This window comes from Pagrus pagrus, assembly GCF_965226575.1.
Source record: "Pagrus pagrus genome assembly, chromosome: 4".
NCBI lineage: Eukaryota > Metazoa > Chordata > Actinopteri > Spariformes > Sparidae > Pagrus > Pagrus pagrus.
The window spans coordinates 18588370-18613922 of NC_140188.1; the positions used below are offsets into that span (position 1 = coordinate 18588370).

Here is a 25553-nt window from a genome sequence, read left to right on the forward strand (position 1 = left end):
TGCACAGAGCATGTTTCAAAGCAGGGGAACAATAAACAATGTGATGACTGATGACACACATGTGCAAACACACACGTGTGCAAGAAACAATCTTGAAAAAACCCACTCAGACCTTTCACATTTAGGTAAAACCGCTCTGGAGGACAGAGATGAGGGATGATTGGAGCGTTGTGTTTTCTCATAAATCAAATAAAATCAGATCTGAATGTTCTCCCGTTGTAACTATACACTCATTTGGCCCAATTAATGACCAGAGATGCATGACGAGGGGCCATTACTTGAGGTTACGTGATTTTTGAGATGCGTGTAGGTGTGTGCTTGAAGTTATGTCTCTTGGGTTTGCCCATCTGGCAGTGATTTATGACATTCACTCTCACCTATTATGTCATCATAATAATGTGGTAGGATTGACTTCTTCCTAAAGGATGTTGTCATGGATGGAGCCATCTTGAGAATAAGAACAGACATACATCACATCAGAATGATGTTTGTCGCCTTCAGCTCAGTAATAAATACAATCTCACACATGAAACTCACTGGAAAACTTAACACTCTGGGCTTCAGTACAAGACTCAGTTGGAATTGCAATTGGATATTGGACTTCCTCACAAACAGACCCCAGAGAGAACAGATTAGCAGTCACAACTCCTCTACGTTAGTGCTTAACACCAGTGTGCTCGGCCCCCTCCTGTTCACACTGTACACCCATGACTGCACTCCAGTATGTGGACGACACCACCAACATCGACCGCATTATAAACAATGACGAGAGTTCATATCGGGGGGAAAATCAACAATCTTGCAGAGGGGTGCACAGAGAGCAATCTACATCGGCTATGATGATGAACGTGAGTCGCGAGCATGGCCGTCCTGTCTCGCTGTCTAGTATTCAAATTTACCCATAATATCAGGCCCCGCTGTGTAAAGTATGGCCTCTGATTTAGAAAAATATATGGCTCCTTCACAGTGTTTTGTGCAGTGAACTGCCTGTGATTGAGTGATAACTAATGCCAGTAGTATGACGAATCCAGTCTTCTCATCAGTTGCAGTGACATTGTTTATCACGTAAGCAAACATGAAGCTCAAAGCCCGGACTGAAAAAGGAAAGTTTCATTCAAGACAACGTCAATCTCCTCTTTGCTGACTTCATACTGCCAGCGACATCAAAGTGGCATCCGATTCTCTTAGAAGTGCCCAAGAATCAAGTATCCATGAGAAAAAAACCCTCTTTGAGCATGTTTACCAGCCGGCAGGACAGACATAACAAAGCCTGGTCTTTGACACTACAGTAGATCACTTGGCTTAAAACGTGCTCCTCATCTACAGTTGTTAAAGAATAATTAGTGTTTTTTTAAACCTGACATCCCGGCAAACATATTCAGCTACCACTCTTTCCTTAAAAGGAGTTGGAAGTCAAACATAAGGGCCCTTTGCTAATAAATCCTAAAATCAGTCAATTCTAGCAGATCTGTGAGGCTGTACATGGGCATGTTTATCACACTTGCACGTTTTGTTCAGCAAGATACTCTTCAGAGATGAAAACACTCTTATGATATTTTAAGTGTAAATTAAATTGCCAGATATAAAAAACTAATGTTAGATACCAGAAACAAACTACATCATGGTCGCGTGATGTCAACGTCACCACCACTAAGCATCTAGACTAGGATCTTTCAGTCTGTGGAAGTGGTGAACAGTGGTATATCTAGAGCCATGATGCTTGCATTGTTAACACATTATGAGTACCTGCTCAGCTAATGAGCACTGCCAAGGACAGGTTTTTTCTCTTTAGTGTCTCTTTGTTTTATAATCACTTCGTAAAATACATCTATTAGTTCTAAAGCAGGGGCTTAGGTAATTTTTTCCTACTTTGAACCTTACTCTAATTTCAAAAACGTGCTGGTGAAAGTCCAAATGTGGCACAAAATGTCCGCCTCCTCCTCCTCCTCCTCCTCCAGAAGAAACTTTGCTCTTATCCTCAACAGCAGGCTGAGCTTGGTCTCATCTCTTACCTCGAGGTAAACTCCTGATGCCCAAAGCACTCGTCTTCAACCCACATTCTGGAAAAAAAAAATCTATTCCTATGGTCTCATCTCTGACACATAAGCAAACCTGAGGCATCTAAAAATGGCTTCTCTCTGAGGAAAGGCCTGTGTGACTCCAGTCTGACCCCGCTGCCTCCTCTCTCCTCCTCCTTCACTGCCGCAGAGAACACGAGATTTAAGGCAGCGAGGAGGCAAACTAATTTACTCCAGCTGGAGGCAATGACTGTATGTCTGTGTGTGTTTTTGTGTGATTTCAAGCTCTATTTCCTCCACTCGCAGTGTACACACGTGCATCAACATGCTCATAAACATCTGAATGACTGCGCTTTTTTTTTCTTCCTGACATGCTGCCTTTACCTGTGCGTGTGTCACAAGCAAACACAAACAAAGGGGCTCCATGAAGCCATCTCGGCAGCAGGTTGTCGGGTCCGTGACATCTAACGTCGATGTCGCACAGCTCGGATGACTGCTGGGATCGTGTGTGTGAGGTCACGGCAGTTCAGACAATTCTCGGTCAGAATTAAATTGCCAATGCTGCTCTGAGGATATCATCTCTCTGTATTTTTGGTTGATTTGAACCTCGCTGTGTTATCGTTTCTCTCAAATAATCACGGCAACAGGAGGCACCCTCTGCCACAGCCACCTCGTGTGTTTATGTATCTGTTCGCCTCGGGGGGTGACGAGGGGATGTGGAGGATGTAATGTCACAAACACGGTGCGTACACGACTGCACATACATATCACTTGACCTCTAACTTCCCAGCCAGCCATTTCCTCCTGTGCGCGCAGGAGAGAAAGCTCATGATTATGGGTTGCGATTAAAGTAATGCGATGCAGAGAGAAGGGTTAAACGTGCAGACCGACACTGCATCGACGAGCTGTCCTCGAGATGGGGGAGGGCGGAGTGGAGATGAAACCGCAAAGAAAACGAGACGGAGAGACTGCGATGGTCAACTAAACGGCCCCGATTAAAATAGATGACACTACCGGATGGAAACAGATGATAGAGACTAAAAAAGGAAAGAGAGAGACAAAATGGCAGAGATAATGTGGAGGAAGACAGGAAGGGGGGGAGATAAGAGAGGTATTTAGCTATATAGAGGAAGTGAGAAAGACTTATATAGGCAGTGGTCGGGGATGCTGGACAGATTAAACAGCCCTAAGACAGGACTTTCATTTGGGGAGACCGCTGTCCATGTCCAGTGTGAAACCAAATATTAATGGTTAGTTCTTTTAACTCACTGAGGTGGTGAAGTAACGTAATGTATATATTTTCTTTGTTTTGAATTATATTTGAACTGAATACGTCTCCAAATTTCCAGCATTGCAAGGAACAACTATGGCAGGCTACATCGACTCTTTACAAGTGCTGCTCCTGGATTTGCATGCCTACATTGACATCCAAACATGACTGATGCTGGGACCCCTGTTGCTTCGATTTGGCGTCCATCATGAAAATCTTTTGTTTACTCTCCCATGGAGGAGTCAGAACACACTACAATAGCTCTGGTAGTAAATGATTGTTTGGTCTAGACCAGCAAAGTGTTGGGCGAGAGCCAGTAATTTGGCTGCTGAATGCAAAGAGAGCGGTTCCAGAGTAGGCACTGGCACCTGAACCGCCTTGGTCGAAAAGCGGTGGGAGCAGGACTGAAAAGATCAAAAACGTACAATGCATGTACAACATGCAGAAGTTACTGGATACTTTAAGTGTTGCTTTGCAATGAACTCAATAGCTGCTGGGATAACTGAGTTAGAGGAAGAAGAGAGAAGTGCAACTCTTTATTTGATCCTCAAAATAAATACAGTCCATCACTGGTAATCTATTTTTTCTGGAGTTATGCACCACTTATCCTATATATTACACATTATTTACACTCTGTATCACAGATTTCTTCCAAACGCTGTATTGTTTGAGAGCTGTTGGGGCATACAAGGATCAATAATGAGGAGCTCAGTGCATAATCTTAGACAATGTGTGTGTGTGTAACAGACAGCTTTACCTTACTTTAAACACAATATCGTTACACAGGGTTGAGTTAATAAAACTCAGGATATCCACTTACCCCCCCTCACTTACTTAATCATCTCATCGTTTGTTCTCCTGGTTTACGTTATAGAAAATGGAGCTACTGAACTGTGTCATTCAGAATTTAAAAAATGCTTTAAAAAACCAAAATACACACAGGAAAATTAATACCAAATGTTTGGATGCACTGTGAAGTATTTGTGTGTGTGTGTTAAGTTTTCTTTTTGTGGAGTTTTTCTTAACTTGAACCAAGGATCAGAAGACAGACGGTGTCAGATTCTGAAGTCCTCTGAGACAAACCTGAGAGTTTTGGCCCTATAAATAAACTTGACTTGACTGGACTTCTGGTGAATGAGAAAGCAGCTTCAGTGTCAGCGTCTGCGTGTTTCCTTTTTGGCACTTCTGAAAGGTGTATGTGTGATTGTGTGTGTGTGTGTGTGTGTGCGAGCGTCAGTGTGAGACAGGTGGTTATTTGGATGCGTGTGTGTCTCTCTGTCTCTGTGGAGATTCAGCCTTCATCTTGAAGCTGTCCCAGTAGGCGGAGTCTTCCTCTGTCAGAGGTGAGGCGGAGGCGATGAGGTCACTGAATGACAGCAGCGTGAACGTGGACGGAGGAGGAAGAAATGGACGAAGAGGCTGTGATGGAAGCGAGAAGAAGAGTCTTTAATTACTGAAAGAAAAGGGTGGTGACTGATGATTCATTCCGTTATTAAGTTATTAAAATGATTATTTGTAGCCTAGATAAAAGATAAAAAATATGTGGCATTATATAAATTACACTACTACTGAGAGCTGTTTAACAAACAGGAGCCACTGTGAAATGTTGAACATGTGAATGTAGTGGGTCTTTACCTCAGAGCCGGCTTTGTCCTGCGGTCCGAGTGCTACGGCAACATGATGGTCAGCATCCAGCAAACTCTCCTGCAGTGACATGTGCACACACAAACACACACATGTAAAAACAGGCAAACAAACAGCCTACAAATCATACTAAATAAAAAAAACATCTTCACATTCAAATTCAGAGCAAATACTATGTGACAAATAATGCATATGTGCATTCTTATCAGCATGCTTCCACTTGTGTGTAATCTAGTACATCCATGTGAATATTTAGTGGAGTGCATGAAAGGAAAGCATGGTTCAGTCAGATGACCACTGCATTCATCACTTCCCAAGCAGAAGCGGTGCCGAGAAAACATCAAGCATAACTGTATTCTCTGAAAAGGGCCGCGCTTGAAGATATAAATCTGTTCGGGCAGCATATATGATTAATTTGTGTGGCAAACCCAGGTTCATATCCAGTTCTCCAGCCATGTTCATGTGAATCTAAGCAGATTATTTTCACTGTTCACTGCTGACCTCCTTACTTTAGCATTAAACATGCAATATGTATTAATGCATCCTATACCGCAACCTCACAAGGTCACATAACAAGGACGGAAACTGCCTGAAACTACCACATGACAGGGTTTGAATGACAGCCCCCACATCTGCATAATGAAGCAGAAGAGCATAATGCAATGGGGAAAAAGACTTTAGAGAAATAAATACATTTGTGGTAATAAGTAGGAGGGGAATGCAAAGAGAAAATAATACAGAAATAAATATGTTAATAAAAAAATAAATTTAAAAAATGAATGATTTAAGAAAATAAAATGCTAAATTAAATTGGAGATTAAATAAATAAAGTGTGAAACTAAAGATTTAATTTATGTCACATTTTGTAAATGAATTACTGCCTACATTGGATGATTTAAAACAAAAAAAGTTATCTTAAAGCACTGACATTTAAATGATGGCAGTTAGTTGAATAGGTAAATGTAAATAAATTAATGCAATATAAAACAGTTTTCTTTATTTTTGATTTTGGTACCTTCAGTCCTCCATATACAAATGCTCTAAATCTAACCGGTTGTGGCTTTTTTTATACGCTCTATAACTTCTACTCCAAATACAATCTGCGTTGCATTCTGTTTAACTGGCAGAAACACACTTGGACATTAAAGGCCAAAGCTGAGTGTGTATATGTGGGAGTAACAGGTGGCGGTGTGTGTGTAGTGGGGGGGTTAGTCACAAAATGGCAGATAGTAATGGAGCGCAGAGAGGAAGCTGTATCTCCGGGGACTGTAGTTAAATCTCAAATATTTTGTCATTCTGCTGTTGAAAAAGAGAGTTGTGGCTTCGTGACAGCCTGTTTTGAATTGTGTTATTGTGTCCCTCTGTGTCTGTGTCCAGAGGCTGCAGTGGTGACATCACCAGAGGTCAGCAGGAAGTAATATGTCTCATCGCTGCACTCTGATCAGCATGCAGTGAGCCAGAGGACACGCGGTCAGCAGCACTGCTGCTCATCCACTCTCTCTGTTAATAGTCAGTGCGTGTCAATTTGTATATGAGACAAATCTGACAAATCGATTCAGCTCCAGTTCGTTCGACCTTTCGACGTCACTGCAATCCGTCCCTGATCACAAATAATGATGTGTGTCGCTGTTCTTAAAGGACAGGACTTTGTGTATCTGTCGTTACCACTGATTCCTTACAATGCCAGCTGGAGTATTCTGTGATCACTTATTGCATTATTTTCTAACCAGACTTACATATTTTGGTATATAGTCCAATATATAGTATATCTATACTATATCTACTTTTTAATGCCTCATTTTTTGGACAACATTAAGTTACTCCATTGATGACAACGATATCAAATCAATGATTGTTAGTTGCTACGGAAACCCTAAGGGGCCATGCATTCATACATTTTATTTACTCCGTTTTCCCGTGATAACGAGTTAATTTCATTTGTTTTCTCGAGATTTCGAGTTATTATCTCGAAATAACAACTGCCGGTTTCCCGAGATAACGCGCCCCTCCACTGTGGCCGAGTGTGTTCCTGTACTGGCCAGCCTGACAGGGGTAGGTGTAGGGGTAGCCGGTCCCTAGGGGGCAATAATGCCCATGAGGACACACTCCTGTCTGAGATATTACAGCATACAGTCAAATGGTTTCGTGCTCAGTATTTAAACATATATCAAAACGAATTTGGGAGAAAAAAAAAATTTAATAAAATACTTGAATATATTTTTTCATATTAAATGCTGTATATCTCATTTATTTTGGATCTCACAGGGCCCACGAAAACATCTTCAGGTGGCGTGTTTTGTCCAACCAACAGGTCATTCACAGGTGTGTCATTTATAATGATATGAAACACACAGAAAAGCAGGAAATGCTCATATTTTAAAGAAATCTTTTCTGACGGACAAGTGACTCAAACAGTTAATTGATTATTACAATAGTTGCATATTACATTATTGATAAACTGTTTTAGCTGATTTTTGCACAAATATCAGCCTTATTTATCTTTTGGTCTCTTTTTGTGCTGGTTATTTGTACATTTTTTTCAAGGGTCCTCTAATTTGACAATCTATCCAGCATCTGTGTATGAATATGAAACTTTGAGATCAACAGTTTTGATCTTAACCAAAACGTCACATTAAATACATATGATATAAACCAGCGATTCATTCCATTTTGCTTCACTGATTCTTGCTACAACTTTCATCTCTTCATCCTCTGTAGCCAAACAGCCTCCATATCCTGTATGTTGCTGCTACTCCACTTTGCCCTGCAATCTATACTTAAAAAGAGGACACATGCATTACCTTCTACCTGCGATCGATATAAGTGAGCTGTTATTCTCTTGTGTGAAAAAACGGACACTAAAACAGCATTAAGCCTCCATGACCCAGAGAGGAGAGGAGACATCAGGCTTTTCAAACCAGTGGTAACCTTTTAGCAGTCACTTGTTAATCCCTCTGCCACTGGGAATGAAGGGAAGAGCGAGAGGAGGAGGAGGAGGAGGAGGAGGAGGGGGAACAGAGAGGAAAAATACAGAGGAGGTGAAAGAGGAGAGCAGGTACAATACAATGATGGAAGAAGATGGAGAAAGAGAAAACACTGGAGAAAAAGTGGAGAGGACGAGGAGAGAAGACCAGAAGAGGAAAGGAGCAGAAAAGAGATGAAATGGGAAATAGAAGGGGAGTGAGAGGAGTGACGGCAGCAGATGATTCTTCTCATGTGACACTCCTCTAATCTCTTGTCGTGGTCTGAGGAGAGCTGGAGGGCCACTTGAGAGGCCCTCTATTGCAATCTCTTCTGTGTATTTCTCTGTGAGACCACCTGTGATGCACTTTGCAGATGCTTTCAAGGGGGCAGGCACTGGGGAGCAGAGGACCCTCCGGCTGCGCTGCCGATTCCTTTGAACCGCTGCTTTTAAGCTCATTGACTTCCTAAAGGTTGAGTCAAACTGGTTTTACACATGTTGCTATTCTAAAAAATATGCCAGAAGACCCACTGATAACAAGTAACCACGCGGTATTTATCAAACTGTTTTTAGGTTGGGAATCCACAGAGGCTCCACAATATGATATCATGTCCCTAAAGAAAGACATCTGTTTTGAGTCTGTTCATCTCACTCTGATCCTTTTTATTGCAGCAAAATGGGATTGAAATGTCACTGTCACCTAAACCTGTCATAAAGGATGCAAACTGAACTGTTTGTATTACAGTATACATAGTCCATCGTGACTGAATGCAAACATGTTTGGACGACTGTACAATTTACAGTTATTATGATTGTATCATCTGCTAGGTGGATTTTGTCACCTTCAGACAGAGTAAAGCGATCTGTTGCCCCTTGTTTCCAGTCTTTATGCTAAGCTGAGCTAACTGTATCCTCGCTGTAGCTTCATATTTGACGGATAGAAAAAAGAGTGGTACATTTTTTCTCATCTATCATCCATCAAAATGCTAAACTGTTCCTTTAATTTGTGCTCCTAGTGGCATAAAGCACAGCTCAACCTGGGCAATATAAAAACAGTGAAAAGGGTCTGAATGAAATATGAAAAATATGAATAAAAACCAGAGAATCTTAAGCAACAAGTCACAGAAAATAACAGTCTGGCAGAGTGCCAATCTGGCGATCGATCACAAGCTCAAAAGGCTGCAGACTGCTTCCAACGCAACCTTTTGGCTGGCATGGGAGTTGTAGGTAAACTGCACGCTGAGGTCAGCAATCTCTTTGGCATGTTTTCACGTCTAATCCTTTTTTAGATCTAGAAATTAAACTAGTCTTGCATCCGTCATGCAGAAGAAAGAATGCTTCTAGCTTTTTTGAATTCTTGTGTTTTTCTTGTCCGTCTTCACACTTCTCTTCAAACAGACTCACTTCAAACATCCAGTCCTCTTCTTCCTCCTCATCTAGATGCATCTTGGTCTGGCGCAGCGCCCGGCCCTGTGTGAGCGGCTCAGAGGACAGGTGAAACTCCACCCTCTGTAGGTTGAAGCCCAGACCGGTGCCGATGGCTTTGATGAAGCTCTCCTTCAGGGCCTTGCCGGAGAGGAAGGAAACAGTATCACTAGTTACATGCAGAAAATGATCACAGGCACATAAGGAAAAACAGGACTTCTGTGTCTGACAAAGCTGAGAAGGACAGTCTGTGTGCATCTCTTGTGTGTCTCTTCTGTGTGTGTGTGTGTTGTGTGTTTTGGCTCAGTGGCACATTAACTCGAAACCACAACAGATGGGAATCTATGCACACATGTATAACAGTGTGTATACAAAAGAGCGACTTTCTGCGGGCGCGAATGTGTGTGCGTTCAGCCAAAACAGACCCCGCTCGGCAGCCAATGAGCCACAACAACAGTATTACAGGGCTAATCGCTATGGCAACCGCCGAACTCTGCCATTAGTCAACAGTGTGGTGATGATATCAGAGCTTGACGTCTCTGTGCCACCCTCTCAATCTCACAACATCTTTACTTAGCACCACTGCTGTCCATCTGTGTGTGTTAGTGTGTATGTGTGTGCATGTGTGTGTGTGCGCAAGAAAGAAAATACATGAGAGAAAGACTGAAAGGACAAAAACTGAGGAAAGGAAAAGAACGAAAGGGCTATTGTGTATCTGAGAGGGTAAAATGCAGAGATAGAGGAGGTTCACACATGTATCTGTGTCTTAAAGGACATCAGCAACAGTAATTCCTCCCTCTTTCTTACACACATGCACGCGCAACAAACACCGCCTGTGGGGCCTTCCAGCGATGCAATGTGCGGAAAAGGGTAGTATGGTTGCCATGGTTACCCAGTGGCGGTAGAACGCGGAGAGCTGCTGGTGCTCCGAGCCGGCTGATTGGATGACGCTCCACTCGTACGCTGTAAACTGACGAGTCATGATGCGGAAAAACTCCGGCACAGAGCTGCTACCTGGAGGGGGAAGGTGAGGGGGGGGGGGGGGGGGGGGGGGGGGGGGAAGGAAAGGAGTGAGGACCAAAGAAAGGGAAGAGGACGGAGAAAGAAGGAAAGAGAAGCAAGGAGACGACAGGAAGGGGAAGACGGAGGCAGGCGTCAGAGATAGAAACAAGCGCTTCCAAGATTAAACTAATAAAACTCTGTTTTTGAGATGAGTGTGGCAGTTTCCTCTCTAAGAATGTCTCTTAACACACAGATTTGAATGTAGCTGTGACACACACACACACACACACACACACACACACACACACACACACACACACACACACACACACACACACACACACACAAGCAAGCAGCCTCGGCCTACACATACATTAGGCAACAGTGGCCCCTTGTGGTTGAGTTGGAGAATGCATACGCAACACCATTTCTGCCTTGTTACAGGCTGATTATACTCACAGATTTGGCTGATAAGGATTAATTATCATTAGGGTGAGATGCTGGAAATGGACAGCTGACTGATACAGATTTTTGCATCTTGAATTTTAAGCTTTTGCAGCATCATAATAACAAATGAGATTTTTTTGTTGGCTCGAATATCGAGCCAACAAAAGTCTCACATCAGCAAACAAACAATTACAACTTAAGGTTGTGATAACACTCTTTTTTAATGACTTCCAGTGCACCCTTATCTTGGAGCAGAATTGCATAAAATAAAAACTCACAAAAAAATACCTCAGCTGGATTTACCGTAGGGTGATTTTAGCAACAGAATTTGCTCGAAACTTCTCACTTCAGTTGACCTCACCATTTGGGCTAATCTCATCTCTCATCTCTAATGCCCATCTTTCCTCTGCTTTCCATCCCTAGACAATGACGCTGCAAGTTACTCTTAATCTCCTGAGATAAGGAGGCTTGTTATGGCAATGAATTATGGAATTGTAAGTAATTTAGAAGAAGGTTGAAACTTTTGAACAAACCAACAGACTCTGAATGAATGGTGGCTTCGTGTGGTTTTATCATATTGATTTCAAAATGTTTGCGTAGTTTTGTACTTCCAGTATGTCCCAGTGAGTGGATACACATTTGTAGACAGGAAACAGAAAGGTGAATTTAAAATGTTAAGATTGGGTCTTTTTATTGCTTCATTAGCAGTAAAGTAATTACAGATTTCAATGAATGTGCCCCCGTTGGTTGATATAATTTGCTCTACTTTAACTGTTAATCTCTGTATTTACCTGGCATGGTGGTCTTCATTATATCCACTCCAACCTGGCGCCCCTGCTCTGCAGCGAGCACAGCGTAGTCCCCCTGGTGGGACAGGTTGAAACTCCAGGCTGGTTGTTCAGGCTCTGAATCTGAACTGACCTGGATGCAGAAAGCGAGGCAGTAATCAAACAGTGTGTATTTATGATTAGTTTGGGGGCTATTAACAAGTGAATCAAAGGAGTTTATCACAGTCTTTTGGCAATCACAGCTGACCCATGCTAGTACAATTCATACTGTGCATCCAAACTTTACTCCTAGAATATTTTCCATGTGAAAATATGATGTTTAAAAGTACCTGTGATATTTAAAAGGGCAAAGGTAGATGTCATAATACTGTAGTTACTGTAGCATCAGTGAAACAATAAGAGACAGACCTTCATCGGTGTTGCCAGGTAGGGTTTCCCTCTGGGTGATCGCTCCAGTCTGATCTCTGACCAGGGGACCTCCATCTTCTCACACACGAATTTCCTCAGCAGCAACCTGCCAGCCTGGTGGAGTAACAGAGATTCAGTGTATTACACATGTATACCCTGCTGGAGCTGGTGCAATAAGTCAGCATGCAGAAGGTAGCAGAGTCACAAAGTTCCCAGTCAGACTCACCATGGCTGATTTGGCATCCTTGGCGAACACGAACTGTCCGATCCTGTCTTTCTCCTCCCGCTGAATGCAGCGAGCGGCGAACAGCCAGTCAGACCTGCTCGGTGTCCACGAACCGCAGCGGAAAGCCCAGCGGACGGAGGCCATGTCCCCTCACCTCTGTCTGCTCACCTGAACTCCTCCTCAACTTCAGGCTGCTCACAACTAGTTAGTGAGCTAACGTTAGCATCGCGCGTTAGCATGAAGATAGAGTTTCAGCGACGACAGAAGACAGGAAATATTACATGTAAGACATGTTCACAGTGGAGCTGTGAACATAAGAGGCGGTGAACTGACGGCTGGTAATAAAACTACTACACAAAACTTCCCCTCGTTGTTTACATTTCGGTTTGACAGCGGTGCGGACATGCCCGGAAGAGCCCGGCGAGATTCGATGTCGTCATAAGTGGGCGCGGTGGGGGATTGACCAATAGGAGCGACGGAAACAGTGCGGATCTGAGGATACCCTCAAATGCTCTCATGATTATTGGAAATATGAATATATCGTTTTGGGATTTCAGTAAATATGGCAGTTTTCTGATATCAGAGATGTAGACACAATTCACTGAAGCTGTCTGACTTTAATTAGGGTATGTTTTTATCTTCGTAATTAAAATAGCAACCCTAAATCCTGGGCTAAATCCTTGAAATTCATTAATATATTCGTTTTGCACCTAAGGGGGACGATTACGAGGTGCTGCTTGGATAAAGAGAAACAAAAATGCTCTAACTGAATGGCTCAGTTTTCTGTTCCAACTTATTTTATCCTCATAGCAACAATACACTCAAAAATCGAGGTCGAAACCTCGGAAAGCTGAGTATTCCGAGTTGTATTTGAAAGCAGCATTAAAATTGTGCCTCTATGATGTTGTTTTGATTGCGGTGCATCTGTGTGCGTAAGGTGAGTTTTCTGTATAATCTACTACACATATTGTTTTATTGGAGGCGGCGGGAAGATGGGCGACATTACATTTCTGTGTGTGATGTGGAAAACTGTGTTTCACTCGTCTGGTTAGAAAATCTGTCTGCTATCTCGAAGCTACTATACCTCGGGAAGAAAACGTTATTTTTACAAGAAATGCTTGAGAAAGATACAGAAGGGCTTTACCTAGAATTAGGCTGCATGTAGGCTAACAGAAGAAACGTATACTGTATGTATATAATATTAAAATCATGTATATTTTTATTAGGATATATTCTCCCTCTATACATTAAATAGGCTACATATATTGCTTTTGTAAGTGGAAAATACACGCGGAATATACAATAATTGAAAGTGTATTCTCTGCTTATAATAGCCATTTAGGAGAGGTGATGACCATCAGATAACAGGTTAATGTGCTGCAGAGAGAAGTGAAACATCAGCAGTGTTCTCCATCCTTACTACCAATCTCAAAATCTGCATTTCCTTATATTAACAGGTATGTAATGTTAATGTTAATGTTAATGTTAATGAGAGATCCCCTACTCAGAACAAGATCAGGTTTTTTTTGGTTTTTTTTTCAAAAATGATTCCCATGAAAACACAAGTCAGATGACAAAAATCCAAAACATGTCTGCATTTTTCATTCAAAATAAAGTGACAGACTAACAGATTGCACTTTACATTAATGTAATATTGTGTATCATATAGCTACTTTATTTGCTTAACCCTTAAAGAGCTAGAAAAGTTATGGTGTGCCTGACCCTCCTGTATTTACGTATGTTTTTCCTAGCCTATTCTAGCAGTCAGCATGCAATGCATCATTTGTGAACCTAAAGTTTCAGTCTGGCTCTTTTAAAGTCCCATTTTATATTTTCTTTGTCTGAGAATGCATGAATTTACCAAATTACATATGAAAAACTAATGTGGCACTGTGAATTGTGTCATGGTATACAGTGCTATACAGTTGTTTTATCAATATTATACAATGACCCTTAAAGGGATGAAAACAGTTTTTTTTTCCTTTCCTTTGAACAATTGCTTCGTCATAATTTGAAAATATATATCCTGACAGACATGAAACTTGATCAAAACCTGATACATATCCTGTCTACAGTATCTTTAATAACAATAATATGGTAAAATCCGATACCGTACACAATATATTAACCATCAGCTTCCATACCACGTCCTACCTTGGTTAGGATACTTCGCTGCACCCCTAGAAAGAACCTCAGCTCTCAGAAATGTAGTATTTCTGAACATTAAAAAGACTTCCATGTGAATTTTTCTCTCCATCTGACCTTTCCAAAGAGGAAATTGAAAAGTTATTGAATCATAACAGAGTACAGTGAAGCAAAAGTGACTTTATTCAGAGAAATATGTTATCCACTGAACAAGAACAACAAGTCATTTGTCTACAAGCATTGTCCGTTGGCCCAGAGGAAGAAGCTGTGTAGGTTTCTTTCTGACGAATCAGTGCTGCAGAATGTGATACATATATATAGCTTAGAAACTTCACTTTACATGAGTTTTTAAAGCATATTGATAGGATTAGTGGTTCAAATGTTATTAAACATTTTAGCTATTTTGAATCACTGGTGGCTGTCTCAGTCTTTGTGGGCTAATATTGTAACTCAGTTTCTCCATATTCAACATGTCTTTTTCCTGTCGACACCACACAAGTGTGCTTGCAAGGCCGATTGTACGTCAGTCCTCAAACATATCCCTCTGATTTTAGGTTTTATCACAAATTAACTTGACACACACTGCTGTATGTATATCAATAAAATAAGTACTCTCTGTTTACCTACAGGAAGACTGCAGAGCCTCTTCAGCCTGTGATGCATACCTGTGTAAGCTCACCTGGCAGCAGTCCAGGCCAGAAAAAAACACAGGTGGAAAACCCTGCATGTTGTCTTTTATATTTCTCTGTGGCCTCACCTACATCACATCAGGGCCTCTTCAAGGCAAAAAGTGAGCCGTCTGCTCAAACTGGGTAAAAAAAGGAAGAAGAAGCCAACCAGCTGTGACCTCTGCAGCTACACACACTTCTTCTTCACCTGATGTTTCCACAACTTCAAGTCTCACAGTGCCAACATCGAGTGTAGCAGCTGGGATCATTCTCCCAGGTGGAAAACTTGACAGTGAGAGATTCCTCCCTGATGAAAACTGCTGCGCTTTTGAAGGAAAGCTCCTCTGCTGGACATGAACTAACCTTTACAACAAACACATTTCTCTCCATCTGAGGACTGAATCCCACCTTTACTCTGACCCGTGATCTATCTCTCTTTGTAGCCTTGTTTCCAATATCCCCCCTCTCATCCTTTTATTTTGTCTATTTCTCCTTCCATACCTCCTTGCTTATTTTTCCCCAGTTGTCTCTGTTTCTCTCTCCTTGTGTTTCTGGGGTTTCTGCCCACGCTTTGCTGCCAAACTGGATTTCCTGCAGATGAAGCATCTGAAAAGGAAGAGGAAGAGCAACTACAGTGTGAGAGAAACACAGACTCTCATCAGGGAGATCCACAAGAGGAGGGACGTGTTGTTCTCCAGACAGCAGGTGTAGATTCCCTCTTCTTCTTCTTCTTCTTCTTGATCTTCTTCTAGACCAAACAACTGACTAGAAATGATCGACAATGAAAACAATAGAAATATATCCACCCAGTCATGCTGCCAACAGGCTGCTTTTTCCTCATTCACACATGCATTTATTCGAAAAGAGTGTCGGCAAAGAACTTATTTTCTGTTATCTCTGTGCTCTGAAGCATGAGCCGAGTAAGACAGATCAACAGCAGCAAGAAAACAGGAGCACAAACCAATTAGCAAACTCTCCTGTCTTTTCCAATTAGCAACTTTTTGTACGCTCTTGTTAAATGTGTGAAAAGAGTTTTTTTTTTTAGATGAATAATTAATACAGGATATGACAGATTTGTCTTTGGGGACTTTGACACAATTAACTGAAATGCTCAGCCAAAAAGCAAGTCATTACTAAAAAATAAGCACATTATGAGGCGACCTTAACCCAGACTGATCAATCAACTGGGTCATATATTGGCTGATCTTAGTAGATACACTGATATAAACATTCTGTGTATGTCGGCTGCTGTAAAATGAATGAGCAGTACAAAAATGACAAAACATTTTAATTAATCTAGTAAATAAGTACTTTTAGTAAATAATTTAGAAGCAGCATTTCCATTATCTCCATTGTCCACCAGAGAGCACTGACACTGTTTATTTTTCAACCGCAAGATATCCCACACAGTTCACATCTTGGTCACAGTTCTTTGCAAAACAAGACAAATTTAACGCATCCTTGTTAAAATGTTCTTTTTAATCTTTTGTGTTTTTGGGGAAAAAATCCTATCAGCTGATGTATCATTATTATATTTTTTAAAACTTTTATACATACAAACTGATCATAGAGGATTTATTGTTTTACAGAAACGGCAGCTTTGTTGTTATTGGAGAACTGGCACTTCTCTAATTTTACAGGAACCTGCACTGCTTACACGTTTTAACAGACCTATTAGTATTACTTCACTTACCACAATACAACACTGTCGTTACAAAAGCCTTGACAGAAGTGTTTGAATGAAACAATCTACATGTTGTTTTTATCTTCTCCTCTTTTTGTGTGTGAACAGAACACAGCCATTAATGAGCTGAAGAGACAGGCATGGGAGGAGGTGGCACGAGGTGTCAACTCGCTGGGCGAGGGAGAGCTGCGCACTGCTGCTGAAGTGAGTTCACGTCTTTGTTTAAATCATGTGTATCTGATATTGCCGTGCTCGTGTTGTTCCTAGAAAAACGTAATTAATGTTGCTCCAGGACCATTGTTGCAACTGGCCAATCATGCAGTTGTGATGTCTTAACTCAGCTCAACTCGTGTAGATGTTGTTCCTGGAACATCGTGATTAACGTTGCACCAGGAACATCATTTCTACTCATGAAACAGCAACACAAAGCGAATGTACAGCAAGACATCATGGCTGACCAACACTCATATCAGAATATGCACTGAAATCATAGTCTCAGATTTTTGCTTCTACACACTAGCTCTTCCCCTTCCTGATCTCCTGCACAGGTAAAGCGTCGTTACCTGGACTGGCGGGCTCTGATGAAGAGAAAACAGCTTCAGGCCGAGCTCTCTTTCTCCTCCTCCTCCTCTTCGTCTGTGGCCCTGAAGACGGAGTATGATCAGTCCTCTCCTGAGCCCGAGGCAGCTTCTCTGGGATCTGAGTGTGACCAGCTGCTTGACCTCTCGGGCCTCCCAAAAGATTGTCACTGTGACTGGCCAGAGCTGCCGGCGGTCGGTGAGCTGAGCGGGCAGGCCATGATGGCACCGCCGGGTGTGAAAACAGAGGACGACATCGGTGAATACAGAGTAAGAAACAGAAAGTCATCATCTCAAGAGTGGCGCCACAGTAGGGACAGTGTGTGTACAATGACAGTACACGAGAGAAGCTTTGCTCTGACACCACAGGTGCCCTCTTTAGATCAGATATTCTGATTTAACCTTACAGTCCATTAATTAAATTCGCATGTAAATGAGGACAGAATGATTTCCTCAAACACCTTCATGCTCATATCATCACTGTTCATGTTATGAGAAGACAAGTAGCCTATCTTGACATGCAAGTATTTGCTAATGTGTTAATTAGCTTCATTAATGTCCTCATCAGCAGAGGCAGCTATGTTTAACATATCACAGTGATTATTCTGCCGCATTACGTAGCTCGAGTGGCTCTTCTTAATCCGGCCTTTTGATTGGGCTCATGTAGGTTCACAAGGTAGAGATGAATTTAAATTAAGCGCGTGTTAATTAATTAGGATTTAATTTGAACGCGATATTTAAATGCTACTTTTCTCTGATTGCATTAACGTCTGTTTTCAGATCAAATCATGATCCGTTCACACTGTGGTATCTGTCCGTTTATTAGGCTCCACAATAATTCCCTGATCTAATCTTCCACCATATTTCTTAACAGTGTTACTAAACTGTATCCAGTCGATTAAAATTCTTCATTTTGGCAGCCAGACAGTCTGCAGAAGGAACAGAGGTAATAGTTTTGTGTGTCAGACCCGGACATGGTCACATCAAGGCCTCAGTTGGAGTCTTAACATTTTGGTGGAGTCTTAATGTTTTGGTGTGTAAATGGTTTAACAAACAAACCTCTATGGCCCAATTTGAGATATGTAATACCACCTTAAAGGGAAGTTAACCCCCATATAAAAATACACATTTTTTTCTCTCACCTGTAGTGCTATTAATCCATTTAGCTTGTTTTGGGTGTGAGTTGCAAAATTTTAGAGATATCTGCCTTCTCTCCAGTGCAACGACACTACTGTAGATGTTTCACTCGGGTTGTGGTGCTCAAAGTGCCAAAAACATAAACGTGGAACACTCAACAGTGACGCGTCTTTCGAGAAATCACGACTCTGTTACTCAACATCATCCACAGACCTTGCTGTGAGCAGTTTGTTGTAGGAACTATCTCTACGGCCGATATCTCCAAAACTGAGACTCACATCAAAACGATCTAGATAGATAAATAGCGCGTTAGATATAGAGTAAAAATATGTATTTTTCAACAAAATACTTTGGCTGAACTGTCCCTTTAAACCGACTCAGAAACCTTTATAATCTCACACAAAAAGCTCATAATTGTGTTCAGCTGGATAAGATCAGTGGAAGCTGCAGAGACATAAATATCCTGATTCTCTAGTTTGGGTCAAGCTCCAAAAACACTGGAACCTATTTCCCATAATGCAACTTGTTTGCATCTTTCATCAGGGTTATTTTCTCAGGATCTGTAAAATTCCTTCCACAGCCACATTATGCAACTGTGCCCCTTTAACGATGTCTCTCTGTCCTTCTAGCTGGATGGCGATGGCGATGTGGGAGATAGAGAAATAGACGAAGATGATTTCCCCTCCCTCCTCAGCGACATTGAGTCACGTGGCGAGGGGCATCTTGGCGATGTTTACTCCCACGACGACTTGCTCAGCTCCTCCAAGGCTCCGACCTCCACCTTCACTGCTGGAGGCCTGACGGGGATACCGGGTGGACTAAACAATCATGACAACATGGGACCGGGGTTCCTGGTGGCTGTTGAGAAACAGCGACTGGAGCTGGAGAGACAGCGTCTGGCTGTGGAAACCGAACGCCTGGTGGTGGAAAAAGAGCGCCTGGCGGTGGAGAAGGAACGACTTTGTTACATGGAGGTGGAGAGGGAAAGACTGCAGCTGGACAGAGAGAGGTTACAGGTGGAGAAGGAGAGACTGAGGCTTCTGCTCCTCAGCCAATCGGAGCATGTCGACTCCTCCTTTAACCTGCCGCCACAACAAGGCCCGCCCTCGTCCTCCACGTCCTCTTTATCCTCCACCCATGATGGGCAGAGGGAGAGGGAGAAAGAAAGTAAAGGCTGGATGTCGGTGGTGGATCTGGAGACAGAAAGGCTGAGACTGGAGAAGGAGAGGCTGCTGCTGGAGAAAGAGAGACTGCAGTTCTTTAAATTCGAGGCCGGCAGACTGCAGATTGAGAGAGAACGCCTCCAAGTGGAGAAAGAGAGAATGCAGCTGCACAAAGATCATCAGAGCCACTGAGGAACAGACTCAAAAGAGAGAGAAGCAGATAGAAAGTGATAAACATTAGACTTTCACCAGCTCCCAGTGGAACATTTAATACTGAAAACAACCTGGATTATGAGAATTTGCATCAGCTATCAAGTTTACCACACACGTGTCCTCCGGGAAAGGTGTGAGGCACTTTAATGACCATTGGGATTTTGCCAAGGAGAAGACTGGAGATGGAGGGCTGGCATGTTTATGACCATCATGATAAAGCAGTGCCTTATGATGTCTTCATAAAATGTGCGAAGGGACCGAAAAAGACGCCGCGATGATAAAAATCTAGGATTTGTTTGGCACGCGCAGCCCTGAACGCGTCTGATTCATAACGTGACAAGTTGTAACATCTGTTCAGTGCCACGTCTAATGCACAGAATGTGCCGTGTGTGGGACATTAAATGCCGGAGTGTGAATGCAACGCATTCTTACTTGTGTAGAAATGTGGAAAGAAGGACGGCGTCATCACGATGTCTTATTCTGCATTTATGCACCAAACAGTGCCAATTAATCTACTGCATGGGTGCTTAACTATATATTTTATCTTCCTTCACTGAAAAAACAAAAGCTCACAACAGTGACATGTACACAGAGATTTGTATGCTATCTAATTTTTGCTGTCAAGTGCTTGTGTGGAGGTATAGTTTGTAATGCTTCTGACTTTTTACATTCGTTTTTTGACCTTTTTTTACTTTTTGACAGTGAGCCAGCCTGCACAATACCAGGGCCACGAAACTCATGTCATCATTTAATTATTCTCACTTATGCTTTCCCTGCAGTGATGAGTTACAATATCTGAAAATAGATTAAAATGTTAGTTATATTGGTTAATAAATGTACAAAGTCACAAGCATTAACGTGTAAGTTATATTTTGCGACATGGAAAACCTTGGAAAAGAGCCTGAGCGTCTGCGATCTGCAGCTACTGGAGGTTCGGTGTGCATGCCAGAAAATTAAACTGAAATACTACTTTTAATATTTTTCTTCAGCTTCTGTTTTAAATTCTGTTGTGCTGGGAAAGATACTGTGAAAATGTCACCGGCTACTATTCTGTACGAAAGCACATTGCTGCCATGCCCGTAAAGAAAAATGCATCGTAAGGTTTTAGGTTATTACTTGAAAAGTCTTCATGTTAAAACAAGATATTTTCGCGTTATTACGAAATACGAACGTATCATGCTGTGACAAGAAACTTAAATCTGAAGGTGACCATGCTTTTGCCGGCAGGGCGCACAAATTCTTTAACTTTTTTAAAGTCACTTCTTAAAATTTATAGACTTGTTTTTCCTCTTTACACTTTTTAAGTCCTCTTCTTTATTACTTTTAATCTTTCCACTGTTCTTAATCTTTTTATCTGTTTCTTATAGGAGGTCATCTTCTTATTGTTTATTTGTATTGCTTTTATGTGATTTTGCCTTTTTTTCTTTTCATATGGACATTTTGTTTTGCATTCTTGTTTTAAATTCTCCTTCTGTTTGGCTTGACTGTCAATTGTTTATTCTGTTATACTGATTTCCTGACTTTCCTGCTTTTGCTTTGTCTGTCAAAGCACTTTGTGAACTCTTAAACTTTTAAAGGTGCTATATGAATAAAGTCTTTATTATTATAAGGTTAATTTTGTTGAAACAAGATAAACGTTTTTTTGTGATATTGTGATAAGTTTGTCGTAATAGCGTGAAAATATCTTGTTAAAACAAAAAAAACAAAAAAAGAAAAGATTACATAAACCGTAAGCTAGTGAGCCATGGTACAGTACATATCTAGGGTGTGTGTGCGTCTGTGTGTTTAAATCCAGGTCAGCTCTCACTGGATTCAGCACTCACCAGAGACTCTGGTCTCTGTCTTATGTTCCCATCTTTTCTCTGTAATGTTGTTTGTGTAGTAAAGTACATTTCCCCTCCAGCTCAGTCAAGATCACACTTCATAAACACCCGACAATGGAGGTCAACTCTGCAGGTCGTTGCTGGAGTCAGGTTGATAAACAGGAATGAAGATAAATCCACTTTTTAATCTCAAAAGTTAAAAAGTAATCTCCGAGCTCTTCTCCAGTGGGCGAACAGCTCTGGATCAGAGCAGAATCAGATGTGACAACGGGGGCTCATTCCTCGAGCAGGTCATGAAAATATATATTAAATCATAAGAGAATATCTAGTTCATGGCGTGGCAGCAATATGCTGCTGTAATCCTGCTGTATTGAAGGTTTTGTCGTCCAACAAAATTAAACATATCAAACACAAATGCGTGTTATTGTATGCCTAACACCAGTTTGTCGTTTTAAACAACTCTCTGTGTTTTACATATTGTTCATGCATTTCTCACTCAGTCCCTGTGCATCTATGGTAACAAGTTTGTAAATAAAGTTTGTCGAAGAGAACAAATGTGATTTCCAGACACAGTTTGTAATGATCAGAGCTGAATAAAATCTATGTTACAACATTTTACCCCAAAGTACTGCTTTTGATGAGCAGCCTCTGTGGTCTCTCTCATGCCTTTTATTCTCAGCGTTGCCTTTGAAGATTTATGGTAAAAGAGAATAAGAAGATGATTACATTTTTGTGTCTCCTCTGTATTGATGCTCCTCAGCAAGCCCATCAGGGGTTCCCTGGATCAATGCAGCCTAATAAGAAGAGACGAGCGTAAAAAACATCACTTTGAGAGCATAATGCTGCATCGCTAAAGAGTCAATTTTTGAGGATTTCAGAAAAGCTGATGTAACCCGGTGACACTCGTGCCGTTCTTTGCAGTTCATATTTAAATTGTTTATCTGCGTCACGCAGGCATGAAAGCGTGGACGTGGAAGTTTTTGCTGCAAAACGGGAGCCGCAAACTCCAAACTGAACTGTTTGAGATGACAGTGAGGACCATAAGTGAGACACACACAGGCAGAGACTCAAAGCAGGCAGATCGAATCACAGAGACTGAGTATTTTTCAATCTTAGGGTTTGTTGTCCGCCTGTGAGATGAAAGCTATACATAAAAGGCTCTTCCTCAGCTCTGTATGGATTTCAGAACTGGTGTGAAAATCCACTATATTGTTATGAAAAGGGATCCCTCAACTCTGGAGGGCTGCAGTGACACGACCGACTGCTGTGTGGACCATCGGAGACATGACAGCTTCGGCCAGAGGTGGAGACAACAAATAATACAATATTTCCTTTCTGATTCTTTTAAACGCACATTTATTACGGCCTCTTTACCTACTAAAGAAATGCAAAGTAACATAAAATCAGGATGTACGATATCACAGAATGAAATGAAAGAAAAACTCTTTTTAGGAACCGATCTGAGGAGAAACAGCTCTTAAGAGATCTCAAGAAAAAGCTGTAATGTTGTCCACAGACAGAGATGCCCTCAGGTCCTCTGGCCGACTGTTCCACAGGTGGCGTTGATAAAAAGAAACCTTAAAGCCACCGGCCCATAGGTCACAGCGCTAACTCTTTGTACAGCTAAAAGGTCTCTGCCCATTGACTTAAGGGGTCTAATACCTTAAAAGCATATCTGACATTCAGTATACCCAGGTGTTATGAGATTTGAAATACCTTGGATGGACCTTGGAGATGATCTGGGGTCTTTGTGAGCAGACTTGCAGCAGCATGTTGCCATTTTACCGAAGGTTTTCTTTAGCGGTTTAGACAGAGGAAAAATACAGTTAAGAAGTGAAACCTGCTGGCATCAACGTCAGGCAGTTTCTGAATCACATTTTGCTCTGCGTGTGACGCAGTTTGCATGGACTAGTGCTTGTGATAAGGTCAGAGCAAGAACTGTGCAAAAAAGTGATTTGTTCTGTTACTATTCAGATATAAGACATATTATCTACAACAGTTGGCTGATAAGAATCACATCGGGAGATGACACTTTAAAGATACAATTCAAACTTCCTTTGATATATATTTCATTTAGGTGGGTACTTACATTATCCCAAATGTTTCCAACAATGTACAAACCAGAGAAATACACATGTTTATTCTAGGTAACTTTAATGGTATGTTCATCACCAGTGAAGCATTTGTGTCTCTGAGGTCTCCTCTTATTGGGAAACGGCCCCGGATTGAAGCAGAGTCCAGTGTGATTCTGGGTGTTTATTCTTCCAGAAGGTCCTGCTCTGCACCCGACTCTCACCTACAGAGCTGGCCACTCTGAATCTGTGTATTCCAGTATATCTTACACTTTGTTCCTGGGGTTTTTCCTGACACATGTATGAAAGCATGGCAAAATGATGAGATACATGTTGAAATGTCATTATTTATTTTTATGGTTTTATTTATATGGTCTCCCATATACATGTGTAGCAGTCCAATTGATTGAGACTTGCTTTTTTTTATTTGTTTGGGCTGATTGTCCTCATGACTAATTGCAGGGGATTCAGATCACCTGTGCACAGGTGGGGAGACTGACTCCTGCTTGAGGAGTGGAAGCAGCTTGGGGGCATTTCCCTCCCAGCCAATCATGGTGTGACGACACCCTGTGGGAAATGGCACACTGGTGGCTCTCACCCTCACACTGAACCTGCCCCTGATCCAGTCTGAATCGCTCCCTGAAATACTGAGAACCTCGTTCCCCCTTAGATTGCCAGCCAGAAACTCGGGTCTTTATTAGGCCATACTTTGTTTTCTTGGCTGTCCACATCTTTCTTGAGGGAACTTTGGTTATTTGGGAACCCCTTAAAACCAAAGCCCCTTTACACTTTTAGTGTGACCTTTTATTTCCCTGGGGCTTGTAGGGGCACATTTATTTATTATAGCGGGAAGAGGCATTTGTTTATTTATTGGTTTATTGTCCGAGTAGTGGACTTTGGGCATTCCCCTAGTTTTACATGTCGTTTATATTTTTACGTAGGTTGGGCTGGCCTGTAAGGAATTTACAGCCAGTACCGCCACACATGTGACAGCAGTAGATTGTTTTAAAAATGTGAGGTTAACGAAACAGCACGAAGGAAGGTGGTCCACTTTGTACACTAGTTCAGTGTGAGCCACTCTTTCAGCTGTATACAGGGTGGACGGGAAAGAGATATTCAAAACTTTTAGATTATTCTACAACCCAAACGTTGTAATTATGTCTTTGAAATATTCAGTAAACTAATCACATTTGGGAGAGGACGTGATATTGTTGTGGCCACTGGGCTTTGGATTTAAGAGGCTGTCGGTAGTTTTAAGAAGATATGCTGCTTTTTGCACCCAGCTTCAAAAAGTGAACTTGGCGTGCATTCATAATGGCTAGTATTTTCTAAGCCTCCTCTACAATTTCCTCCCAAGATTTGAAAATAATGAGATGGGGACTTTGTAATATTAGGGTCAGCTTTTTACTGTGACTCCTAGTTTACATTTTTATGTTGTCAAATATATTTATAACAAGATGAAGAAATGTTTGGCGGCAAAGCAGCGAACATTTATTTTTCCCGGGGCGTTAAAGATCTGAAACAAATCCTTTGGTTTTCAATAAACTTGTCATCTGTTCCATTTGATATTTCTGTCACACTTCTCAAACATCATTAAAACAAGTAAAAATCTGATTTATTTCTTATTTAGTCAGATAATAATATTATTACTTCAACCCTGTAGAATAACAGCTTTGTGTGTCATCGCATGCCTTGTCTTTCTGACTACATCTGTATATATTATAATTCAGTGCATACTGCATGTAAAAACTCTTCCCAGCAGTATTGAAATAAATAGACCACAACACCACCTGCAGCAGCAACAACCAGAACCAAACTATGCAGGGCTGAGCTGCCTGTGTCTGCTGAGAGTGTTGGTGGAATTCAATTTCCTCTCCGAT

At 41.6% G+C, this 25553-nt stretch overlaps 2 protein-coding genes across 2 annotated transcripts; one reads left to right on the forward strand and one right to left on the reverse strand.

The window, feature by feature from the left end:
* Window positions 1-3809: 3809 nt before the first annotated feature.
* Window positions 3810-12605, reverse strand: aasdhppt (aminoadipate-semialdehyde dehydrogenase-phosphopantetheinyl transferase). The gene is made up of 7 exons (XM_084352005.1): window positions 12191-12605; window positions 11965-12078; window positions 11560-11689; window positions 10212-10333; window positions 9299-9460; window positions 4924-4992; window positions 3810-4707 (listed from the first exon to the last, which is right to left on the reverse strand). Exons 1-7 carry the CDS (start codon window positions 12332-12334, stop codon window positions 4540-4542), a joined length of 909 nt encoding a protein of 302 aa, XP_084208131.1. The 5' UTR covers window positions 12335-12605; the 3' UTR covers window positions 3810-4539.
* A 481-nt stretch (window positions 12606-13086) lies between these two features.
* On the forward strand, window positions 13087-21524 carry msantd4 (Myb/SANT-like DNA-binding domain containing 4 with coiled-coils). The gene is made up of 5 exons (XM_084350650.1): window positions 13087-13127; window positions 14965-15708; window positions 16796-16891; window positions 17236-17535; window positions 19032-21524. Exons 2-5 carry the CDS (start codon window positions 15601-15603, stop codon window positions 19755-19757), a joined length of 1230 nt encoding a protein of 409 aa, XP_084206776.1. The 5' UTR covers window positions 13087-13127; window positions 14965-15600; the 3' UTR covers window positions 19758-21524.
* The last annotated feature ends 4029 nt before the right edge of the window (window positions 21525-25553 follow it).